This window comes from Corvus cornix, chromosome 2, assembly GCF_000738735.6.
Source record: "Corvus cornix cornix isolate S_Up_H32 chromosome 2, ASM73873v5, whole genome shotgun sequence".
NCBI lineage: Eukaryota > Metazoa > Chordata > Aves > Passeriformes > Corvidae > Corvus > Corvus cornix.
In genome coordinates, this window is record NC_046333.1 from 54,686,867 (window position 1) to 54,699,033 (window position 12,167).

General features: G+C 41.5%; 1 protein-coding gene across 7 annotated transcripts in view; it reads right to left on the minus strand.

Annotated features, from left to right (window-relative positions):
- Positions 1 to 12,167, minus strand: part of DYNC1I1 (dynein cytoplasmic 1 intermediate chain 1) — a 187,491-nt gene that overhangs the window by 37,573 nt on the left and 137,751 nt on the right. For all 7 annotated transcript variants that reach the window (XM_039549986.1, XM_039549984.1, XM_039549989.1 and 4 more), the window contains 4 exons: positions 10,520 to 10,666; positions 6,201 to 6,314; positions 3,234 to 3,367; positions 1,508 to 1,652 (listed from right to left, as the gene is read on the minus strand). In XM_039549986.1, coding sequence (XP_039405920.1) covers positions 1,508 to 1,652; positions 3,234 to 3,367; positions 6,201 to 6,314; positions 10,520 to 10,666 — 540 coding nt within the window. The remainder of the gene's footprint in view (positions 1 to 1,507; positions 1,653 to 3,233; positions 3,368 to 6,200; positions 6,315 to 10,519; positions 10,667 to 12,167) is intronic.

The window sequence follows — 12,167 nt, forward strand, 5'->3', positions numbered from 1 at the left end:
AATTCAATACTTGCCTTTCATCTTCCCGGCACTCCCCACAAATTCTTCTCCTCTTACTCAGCTTCAACACTCCTGTACTCCCTTGTCCCCAGTCACCACTGCCCACGACTCCCTTGTCTCACATCCAGATGGCCTATCTTTGAGCCAACATCTAAGCTGTCCATCCCATGGCTATCCTGCAGCCCTTTCTAACATTCACCACCTAGGAACCATCCCAGACCCATTCCAGCCTGCCCACATCCACTTCTCTGGACCACTTTTGCATTGGTTAAGGCTGGGTCTAGTGATGTATATATGTGACTTAGGTAAATAATGCACCTTTCTCATTACAAGTTTCCTGAAACATAATGCTCAAGACAAAAGCACCAGCTATGGTCACTGCTGATTAGGAAAAGATACCTGTTAATTAGCACACACATTGGATCAGGCCATTAACAAATGCATTGGGAAGCCACTATGGAAGCTGATTCAAGTTATCATCTAGGTAACTGTGCTTCTTCTTCCAACACAAGGTTGTCACATGAGCCCTTCTGATCACTTCTGTATTTACATTTGCTGTGCATCTGTTCTATCATCTCCAAGCCCTGATGTCTTGGAAGAACACATGCTGAGATACTTCCTGACTGGGGTCAGCTTCCAGTACTGCAACTCTGCTGGGTGCAGCTCAAGATGTGAACCAAATGCAGGCACAAAACCAACTTGGTTAAGACAAGAACCTGACATTTGGAAGGCAGTTCTCCACTCTGGTGTATAAAAAAATAAATTTAGATGACTTATATAATTAGGATTTTACCTCTCATTGTCCTGTTTTACTCAGCCTGTACAATAAACCAGGTTGGTCTGTTTAGTCTGTCCCATGGAGTGTTGGGGTCTCAAAGTTTCACAGGACTGTGACATTTCTGCTGTTCTGCTGCTCTCTCTGAAAGAGGTCACAGGCAGAGTGCCACAGAGTAGTCAGCAACAGATCCCTGGTGGTCATGAATGTAAGTTCCAGCATGTACTTCACCCTGCTTCTAATGTCATGGGGACATTTTATCTTTTGGCTATCACGGCCTCCTCCAGCAGTGAATTTCACAAGTGATATTGATTGCGCTAAGTTGTATGTGCACTTCCCCTGTTGCTTCATCAGAGGGAAGTGTTCCTGCTGCTGCACCACCATGGTGCATAGTATTAGCCTTGCAATTTAGCCTGCACAGGAGTGCTGAATGGATTGTTTGATGGCTGGGAGTCCAGGACATCCTCATCTCCTTGCCTCATGAAAGTGCTCAGCGCTAGGGTTAATACTGAAATGCAGGCCAGCTAAAGGGCAAGGTATGCTCCAGGGCAAATATGACTGAGAGTTACACTAGCTATATATTTTACCTATGATTTTATCACTGTGCCCATTCTAACCACAACCTTTCAATTAATTTGTTCTTAGGACTTGATAGATGGCATTAAAAGTATTTCTGACAACAGAATTTGCACAAGTAGCATTACTTGTCCCAGCCCAACTCATATTTCTTACCTTTGTGGTCCACAATTTCACTGTCCAGTCAAATGATGATGTGACAAAGAGATGGGAAAAGTCTATTGGACCCACTGCCATGTGACAATTGATTCCTGTGACAGGTCCTTGGTGGCCTTCAAAAATTTCACCAATGCCAGCTTTACTGCAGGAAGAAGAAAGATTTACATGCAGAGAGTAATTTACCACCTGGTGATTTAACATAATTTTTCTTTACTCTTAGGTTCCTGTTTCCTTTTAAAGTTCTATTTAACCTGTAAATCTTTCTCCCTTTGCTAAAGCCTTTGCCTGCAGAAGTTTATTCCAATGGGCAAAATTAATGCTCAGAATTCAGCACAGGGAGAATTTCTCTTACTTCTCAAGACTTACCGTACTCACTTCTACATATACTGTCTACTCCTGTCGCTTGAAATAACATTTATGTATAATTATAAAATAATTCTAAATTGTAATTATACTGTAGCTTATGCCTCTGAGTAAGCCATTTTCACAAGGAATAACCATTAAAATAAAAATGCAGATATGTTAATGAATTATGATGGGCAATTCTTTTTCTCTTAAATATCTAAGATAAATTTTCATAGCAGTCAATCAAGTCACTAGGAAGCAAATGCTTTTTCACAAAAAGTGAAGGAACTGATCCTGCTATCAAGTATCATACAGTCATTACTTTGAACAAGGGGAGATGTGCATTTCATCAGCTGGAGGTTAGAATAGCTATTTGGAAGGAAAAATACAATGCTGTGTAAGAGAGAATGTGCACAGTTTTCTTCTTCCTGGAAGCAAATTATGCCAGATCAGTTGTCAGTGCTGTCTCACAGTGTACACAGAAAAGGGAATAATGAAATTACCCTTTTAGCTAGATTATAGAAAAATTGCGAGTGGAAGAATATACATTAAAAATAGCCACAGCTCTGATGAGCTTGTCAGCCCTGTGCCAGTGTGAGTACAGTGTACTGAAAGCAGATATGGAGCTGCACCAGAGAAAACTGGTCCTTCATCCAGCTGGTGCAGTGTCCCATCACCTCTCCTGTGTGGACAGTGTGGCCTCACTTAGGCTCCCCGTGCCAGACCTCACAGCATGTGCTGGAGCAGAGGCTGAGTCCTGCAGTGCCGGATAAGAAGGACACCTCTTATTTCATCCCAGCTATCTGCCATGTAGTCAGTGGGGTAAGGGGAATTCTGGAGCACTAAGGCCATCCTGGGTATCTGCTGTGCTTTGACACACCTTTTTTCCAGATAACATATGGCTCTTCACTGTGCTGGGCTGAAGGACACAGGAGCCTCTGGAAATAAACCAGGGATGATAGCAAAAAGCTCCAGGAAAGACAGGCAGGAGCAGAAGAGCTTTTGTCGACAGTCAGTAGGTTTCTACAAAGGTGTGCTAAAAAGAGGATCTGGCACCTTCCTCCTCTTGTGAGTAACAAATCAGGCAAGTCTGAAAGTTCAGAAATGAGAAATGCCCTTAGGCATGCTTCATTTATCTTAACAGCCTAAGACTTGTTCAAACCATCAGCTGCCATACAGACTATCAGTATATGCCTAAATAGAAGCAATTTAGCAATACTGTCAGCACAGTTGCTCAAAGTCAGGCAGCTCCTGTGCTGGTCACAGGAACAGTACAGACATCGTTGATCCAAGAGAAAAAAACATTGAACACACACTTGGCTATCTCTCATCAACACAGGCACAGAATGTTTTATAAGTACAAAATGCTGAACTTCACCTTCCATGACGACAGGCTGTGTAGACTGTTCCCTCTTCACTGCCAACGACAAAGTTATTGACATCTCCTGTTGGGAAAGCCATTCCTGTGACCGCCACTGGTTTGGACTTATTGTATACCAGCTCCATGCTCTCCTACCAAAACAGGCTTTTGTTATTATGCTGTGATCCTCCTTTTGTTAGTCTGGGTTGGTTTTTTTTTTATAACTGATTTCTGAATATTACATGGGGAAGCAGGAGAGGAAGATGAAATCATTTGACCCAGACACAGGACTCTGGCTTCTACGTAAGACATTGTGAGAAGATGCAATGTCACAAAACCAGGATGCTCTTACCATCCCCAGTGCTATCTGTCACACATTTGAGACTGGCAGGAAGGCACTGGTCTTTTCTGCATCATCTTAAATCAGCCAGAGATAACAGGTGAGAATTTAAAATCTAATGGTACAGAAACTACAGGTAATACCTTAATGGTTACATTTGCCAGCCTCAGGCTTTAACAAATCATGCAATACCCTTCTATTTAGAAACATTCTGGAAATCAATTGTCAGGAAGCACATGTAATATTGTGCGCATGTGAGGCATTTATTGCACCGTGTCATTTGTCCCTTTGCAGAACAAAATTACAAAGTTGGGGTCCTGTCACTACCAACATTCTAAGCGTTGCTTTTCAGGGATTTTCAGAGGTAACCATAAACACTCCCTCTAGACTCCACCATCAAGCTACAAACCAGCAGGAATGTTTTCTGTTTTCATTTGGTAGCTATATTTTAAAGTAAATCAGCATGCCCACTTTTGCAATTGCAAATACAATCACCGTGCAAGTTTGTGGCTGTTGCAAAATGTGTATGCTTTGAGCAGATTTTGCACAACTTTTTGGTTTTTCAGCCTAAATGGTGTAACCCAAGAATCCACAAAAGGCCTGAATGGTTTCACCATTTTCATTTTTAGCTCTTTAAGTGGGCATGTTCCCTATGTTTAAAAAGTCTATGCTGCTGCTCTTCTAGGGCGAAAGCCAGTAGGGTTTTTCTCAGAAGGGCTTTTTTGCTGCAAAGAAAGTGGGTATCCCTGTGAGAGGAGAGCGATGCAAATCCATAAAGAAATATTGCAGCTTGGTTTATACTTTCCTTTTAAATAAATTTGGTTCTATTATAAAGGCAAAATAAGACATGGAAAATGCATTGGGAGACCACCCCATATTTCTGTAAATATGTGAGTGAGAGAGAAAGAGAGAGAGAAAGAAATTCTGTTACTATGGCAGAGAGACCATATATTTTTGTTAAAATCTTCTGGGGTGAGATCATCATTTAATGTCTGCAGAGATATGGCCATAGACTGTGGTGGACTCTCTCCTCCCAGCACCCACACCATGGCTGTACACAAGTGCTCTGGATCTGTGTCTTTGGAAAGTTTCAGACTGACACACATCAGCAACACTTTACTCCTCCCAGTTTAAAGCTATGGCATGCAGCTTGATGTCAAGTCCTGTGCCTTTCTTTTCTAGATCACCATGAGACATGTGCCAAACTTCAGTGTAATGTGGGGTGTGTTCCCATCCTTGTTGAGAGTCAGTTTTGGAGCAGGGAAATGCCATTTGAGTGATGAGGTACTGGAACTCAGATGTTCACAGATCTGTGCTTCAGACTTTAGTATTCCAGTAAGTGAATATGCAGGGGTGGGATTTATCTTCTTGATGTTTAGGTGAGAAACTGTGGAAGGGATTCGGGTGCCTGAACATATATGCCTGGGCCGTTTTAGGTGCCTCCATTTCTACTGCAGAAGAGTACTGGTTTCTCACAGTCCCAGGGCACAACTACCAGCCCCACACTGTTGCCTTACATGAGCGATGTGGTCGAACTTTGAAGTTGGCTTCCGTTTGAGTAGGGGAGTAGATGTGATGGCTTCCAGAATCCTCTCCCACCCTAAGACAGGACAGTTCCATGTCCCAGGGTGGGTATCTGAAATGGCATTTCACTATTGGATGGGATGAGTCATCCTCCAGAAGTAGCAGCCTCTCTCTACCTCAACTGTACAGAAAACTTGAATTTCGAACTTAGGCTTGACACATCAACTTTCAGATGGCTCAGGTTAGGATAGAGGAGTCCCACCTCTTGTGTCAACACTGAAAAGCGAATAATTCAATAGTAATTGCACATTAATGCATGATTAATGGAATCATTACCGGGAGTTTCTGTGCAGCATTTCGAAACAAGATCAGATCCCATGCTGCTTAGTAAAAATGATATTAAATTTTTTTCTAAGAAATTGTGTATAAAAATGAGTGATGTGTTGAAATAGAAAATGTACTACTTCAGAAGATAACACTTAAAAGATGCTTTCTGTACACCTTTTTCAGCATCAGATTCTTTGTTTAGTTTCCATTATTATAATCACTAGTGGTTTGGGCAATTTTCCTGTGTTTCCTTTCATTTCTGATACAAAGGAGAGGAGTGGGGGGAAAGACAATAGCAGCAAACATTCCAGAGGGGGAGGATTAGTTCTAAAACTTTTGATTTGCATTGTTTGTTTCTTTGGCTACTGAAGGTTGCCAGCAAAGTAAGTTTCTGAGTTTCTGACTGTGTGCCTTGGAAACCTGCAGTGCCTAGGGTGTGTTCAGCAGCAGTGCAATCTAGTCCATATTTGTTAAACAATGCTGTAGAATAAGTGCAATGTATACCACAGGCGACTTCTGTAATTACCGTACTTTAAAATGGACTACTTCATTTTCACTTGAAACTGACCTATGTATTAACGTATTACAATAATTACATGATTTGTGGTAAAGGAAATGGGGTTTGGCTCTTAGCAGAGACTGCTGGAAGCAAGCTGTACTCTTTCAAGTGCATCCATTGGTTTTAGTTTGCACAGGATGCGAGATTTTGGCTTTTAGGAGCTATGTTCCACTATGCAGGTATCCTGCTCTACCAAAGACACTTTTTCCCCCCGTGTAGGTGAAAATAAACCCACCTGTGGAGTTGAGAGCATGTCCAGGCTCCAGGAGCACATTTTGCCATCCGTAGAGACAGTAATAAGATTGTGTGCATTCTGTGTTCCAACTACATTCACACAATACACAGGATGCTGAAAACACATAACGCTGGAAGTCAGAAAGCCATTCTTACATTTTCACAAACAAACTTCTAATGTCTCATACGTTATTTTAAAGAATGATTAAGTAGTCACACAATGACTGGAAAATATAAGACTCAGCTTTTGCCAGACAGGAATTGTTTTGGTTGGGTTTTTATGTTTTTTACATTTAAATTTTACCAAGTACGTTATGGAGGTGGAAATGTTTTCAAAGTTTCATTTTTCTCATAATAAAACAACCCAGCTGAGTAACGCTGTGAAAATACTGAATTATGTGGATGAGATTTCACCCACAGGGACATGTATCATTCTTTTGGTGGCTTTTGACACTGAAAATCCATCTTTTTGATGGCTTTTGACACTGAAAATTACCAGCAGAAAGAGGAAAACTGTCCAAACAGAATAAAAATGAAAACTTTGCTCAAGAAAACAGCTGCATAAAACTTGAACTCTGTCAGAATTTGGCTTGCATGCTAAATATTTGCAAATGTACTCCAGTTGAAGAACATGAACAAGCCCATCAATGTTCTTCAGCATTGGCCAATACACCTTTTGAAATCTGTCATTATAAGTGGGGAGTGACTAAATTTAGGGTGTTACACCTGGTTCACCATAATGCAGTCATTCCATGGAGGCTGAATTCCAGTTAGTATGCATAATTGAGACTTGGCCTATTCCAAAGAACCTGGCAACATTTTGAGCCCAAAGCGTCATCTGATGTCTGACGGTGACATATGAGGGATGGGTCAAGTTCAGCAATCTCCAGAGTAAAAAATCAGTCAGACTGAACAATAAGATTTCATTTCCTTTGACCATTACAAGTGATACTGCTAAATTAAGGGTTAGATATATACAAAAGTCGAGCAAACAAAAATTTAATTTCTCTGCTGCGTTTACCAATAAATAGAAGACCTGCCTCTGCAGAAAGAAAAAACATTTTTCTCTAATACTTTCCTTAATCAAAGAAAATTAGGACCAACTTACAGGAGATCCCTTAGGAGCTTCTAAGCCAACTCTGTGTAGTGTTAGGAATGTAGCATTTGGTCCTGCTGAAAGGAATGGCAGAACTGCCACTTATGTCAGACTACTTCAAGATCCAGCTGCAGGTCACCTACCCAGTCAGTGGGGAATGGCAGAAATCCTCAGAGCTCTGGCTCGCTCTCAGGTTTGATACCTGAGTGGGCCCTGTAAATGTCCCCTCTCTAAGAGCAAAAGGTGCAGCACCTGTACAAACAGTGTTTGTGCCCACACTGAGATGGCCTAAGCAGTTGCTGCTGAAATAGTACCTTGTGCTTGGAGGCAACCTGTGCACACCAGTAAGTCACAAGGTCCATTTGATGCCTTTTTTTTTTTTTCTCTCAAGATTTTCAGGCACCTGGTTTCTCCCAGATCATCAAATGGACCCCAACTGGTACCTCACATGTGTCTCACACTATTACTCTCCCACCATGGACATTCTTGCTGTTTAGTGTAAGCTAATGACCCCAGTGCTAAACATGATTACTGCGTACTGATGTGTGAAATAAGCACAGACCTATTTTTTTCATGGGCTTTTGACCTCCAGTAGTCCAAACAGACAGAGTGGGTGGGAGGAAGCTAAAGCAAGCAGTGGAATATCTAGAATATTTAGTGGGGGGGGAAAGAGTGAGCCATGTCTTTCCAGCAGCACCTCAGTGTGTCAGGCCTGGCTTTAATCAGGGCTACCAGCCATCAATTTCATGCACAATAAAACTCACAGCAGAAATGAAAAGATGTAAGGAAAGCAGATGAAGACAACCAACTGTATGCAACAGAAAGTCTAAACAGGCTCCTTCCTTTCAAAGGGTTGCTGCCAGCTTGCTTTTATTTATTTTGGAAATGAAATCATCATGCAAAAGGGTTTTGTCTTAATTAAAATTTCCTGTTGTCCCAAGTGCAGATGTGTGGTGGGTGTGAAAGGAAATTAGTGAGTAAGCTGTGGGTAGAATTCTCTTTCCTGGTGAATCCAGGCAGTAATCAGTGATACTACATTTCAGGAAGGTTGAAGTCAGGGAGAACCACATGATCTATCTGTTTCAAATAAACAAAGCAGGAGTAAGAAAAGAGAAAAATCCTTTCTTCACATACAGCGTGAGTTCAAATTAAAAATGACTATTCAGCTCACGTATCTAGCAGTACAAAAAGTAACATCGCTAAAGTAGTGTTGTCTTAATTTAATCCTTTTTCTTGGCAGCAAGGATTCAAGCCAGCCTTTTGCAACCAAGACCTCATTTACAGTTTATGTAAGTAATTCCTATGTACGAACATAAAGTAAGCAACTCTTATTGTAAAATCTGAGCACTCCTTAAAACATCATATTTCCTCATGTTAAACCGTGTAAACACTTATTTATATCAATCCATGACAGCACATAAAGTGCCCATCCACAACTCAAAGTAATTTATTTATATTTGTCAAAAGCAAAACATTACATATTTTTCTATTACAATAATAAAACTGCTTTAATATATAATTCCAGGAGGTACAATTTTGCCTTAAATGATTTTTGAGTGTAAACAAATTACTTTCCATTAATCTTTGCTTTTCCACTAGATTTTGAGTCCCAGTTGTTCAATTTTCAGTGATAGTCAGTTTCTTGCCACTAGTTTTCTGGTCTGCTACATCTCTAAATTGCACTTCCAGGAGAGACTGTTTCTTGTCATGCAGATTGAACATTACTGGCGACAAAATGAGCAAAAACATTAGGGAAATGAAAAGCAATGTTGAAGTTGCAACCCATGGCACAGATCATTAGATAATTACATCAACATTCATGATAGTGGAAATTTGGGGAACAATATTTGTATTGCCTGGCCCACTAAGCATGTCTGTGCACACCTGTAATTTTTAATATAAGAGACTTGCAATCATAATACTGGCCCCATACTGAATCTTTAGCAGTAATTCACATGGCATGGTTTCTGGAGTTGTCTTTTAACTCCAGGGATTATGTTGTCACGGTCAACTGAAAGCTGAACCTTGATCTGCAAATTCCAAACATTAGAATCACAGAATTGTAAAAGCTGGAGATGCAAAAGTACTATCACTTTGATCCTTCATTCTGCTAGAACAAGATTATCTTATCTCTCAGAGTACTCTGTGGAGTTCAGTTCCTTATGTTCCAGAAAATCTGTGTTTTTCTGCACTCATATCATACTTCTACATTTTCCTCCTCCTTTCCACTTTCCACTCAGGAATTGCCCTAAGCCCACTCCCAGGATGAGATACTCCACCTTCCATCTCTCCTGAAGAGTCTGCCCAAGCCCAGACTCTGGAGGAGGAGAGCTCAAGAATGCATTAGACGTTTGTGTGGGATGGACTGGATGTCAGAGCCATAGCAATGAGGACACTTTAGCAGGCAACCCAGGCTTGTCTCTTCCTCCAGCACAATATGAGTACTTTGCAATGTAAGAGAGTCTCCCATCACAGACATCATCCTTGTATCACAGACGAAGTCTCTTCTTTCTCAGGCATTTTGTGTTACTGCTCTGCCTGTTTATCTCCTATACATCACTAGAGCCCATTGCCACCATCATTAATTGCCTACAAGTACCTGTGTGCGTTAGCAAAATGCTCTCCTGCATCATTGTGTTGAAACAAACTCTCCCTCAGTGTGCAAAGTCTGCCCTGTGGCCCTGTCTGGAGTAGGAGACCACAGCAGGGATTTATGTACTGCTCTATCAGAAAACAGAAGCAAACTGCCCCACTCTTTCCAAGGGCACCAGTGTCTGCTTACAGGAATTCACTATGAGACCCTCAAAGTCTGGTTCAATGCAGAAATTTGCATACACCAAGACAACAATAATGACTCTAATTGCCTGCCACGTTGGACTGATAGACATACAGCCTCCGCAGTGGTCTGGCTCTCTTTACAGACAATGGGGACAAGAATTACAGTGCCACTGTGCTGGCACAAAGGTGCCTCACCCAAGTGTTGAACTTAACCCTGCCTTCTTCCTTGGAAAGGAAAATAATGTCCTGACTTGACTGTACAAAGTATGATGATCAAGCACTTACAAGAGGTGGTTGTTCACCTCTCATAGCTACTTTTTTCCCTTCAAGGACCACACTTACGTTTTCATCTGTGTGGCAACCACCATTGTAGACACAACTAGGCAGCTGCCTTTCCCTGCTGACCATCTCCTCTAAGGAAAAGAGGAGATGATTTTTATGCTTACCGTGTGAGCAGCAGCAGATAAGGGAGTTCTCTGAACCGGAGTGCGCCTGTGACTGCGATTATCCCACAGGACAATTTGGCCAGAGTATGTTCCACCAACGACCAGGTTTGGGTGAAAGCGGGCAAAACAGACCGACATCACGGAGGACTGGAATAAAAGCGGGAGAAAAGAGAGGGGTTACGTGGTCAGCCATCTTCAACTCTCTCCCTAGGGAAGCATACTGTAATTAGCATTTTGTATTTTAGGAATTGCTGTATGAACTCCATTCATACTCCTTGCACACCAGTAATTCTACTAAAGCCAACAGGACACATGCAAAGAGCTAACTTTGACCCTAAAATGTGTTGTTCCATTGGTCCTAGAGAAATACAGGATGAGTCTAAGCATGATGCTAAAAACCTGAGATAACCTCTCCATGACAGTGATGGTAAAGTGCTTAATTTCATTTCCAGAAGTTAGAACTTCAACTAACCAGATGCCAACCAGAGACTGGCATCCTGGCCCATGATATCCCATTAGAGAGAGCTCTTCCCCTGTTTCTCCTCTAACTTTTAACTCAGGCAATTTGAGGCGCGTCTGTGAAAGACCCTCCAAAGTTCACCTCAAGGTATGCTGTCTTGAGAGAATCAGCTGACAAGCTGTGTGTCATTGTTGGATTCTATGACTGATTTCACTGCCACCAAGGTCTTCCAAGAACAAAGGGAACCACACTTCACTTTACATTGTTTAAGCAGAACTGAGTTTTTCCTCATCCTAATGGCAGCTGAGTTGTCTTTGTACATTTTCTTTAGCTGGGGATGCTAAGGAGCCAGACTGGTGTGACGGTTACCCTGGCTACCTGGTAGAGTGCCGCACAAGCCAGTATGGAGGTGGTTATCTATCCCAACTACCACTTTTCAGTGTCTTTAAAATAACATGCAACAGCTGAAGTGCTCAAGGGAACAGTCCCCAGAACCTTCATGTGCCAACAAGCTACAGCCAAGAGCAAGAAGCAGTAACTCCAAGTCTTCCATGCTCTTCTTCAAGAATTATTTTCCATTTTTATGTAATTGGTCGTGGATGTTATGTCTTTGTTTTATGCAAATCTTCTTTTATATTTTAATGACTGGATAGTGTTTTGAAGTGTTGGTGTTCCTATGTGGGAACACACTTTACTCAGTGTCAAAGGGTTAACTAAATTACTGTACTTCATTTGCATAAGAAGCATGGCAGACATTTAAGCAAACTTTGTTGCATTAGGAACACTGGAGCTGTCTAGCTGAACTAGACCCAATGTCTACCTATGTAATGGCCCTGTCTCTGGCAGAAGTGGATGGGGTTGCAAAAACTTTGACACGGGCAGATGTGTTGCCTCCTTTCCTTACTGCTCCTCATGCTGATTTTGATGGCTACAGGCAGATTTGAACTCACAAGAGACTTGAAACCACTTCTGATAGGTCTAGAATTAATTATGCTAACTCTTGATGCCTATAACTAGGTTGATAAGAATAAAGCAAAATGGGAAGTTTAAATAGTTTTTACTGAACTCATGTGGCTGCCTGGTATCAATTGCTTAAAGCCAGATTATATGCTAAATGAACTTAACAGACATACTTATAGCATACAGCTGTAAGGGGTTTTTTGACCTACTAAGATAATCAAGACAATG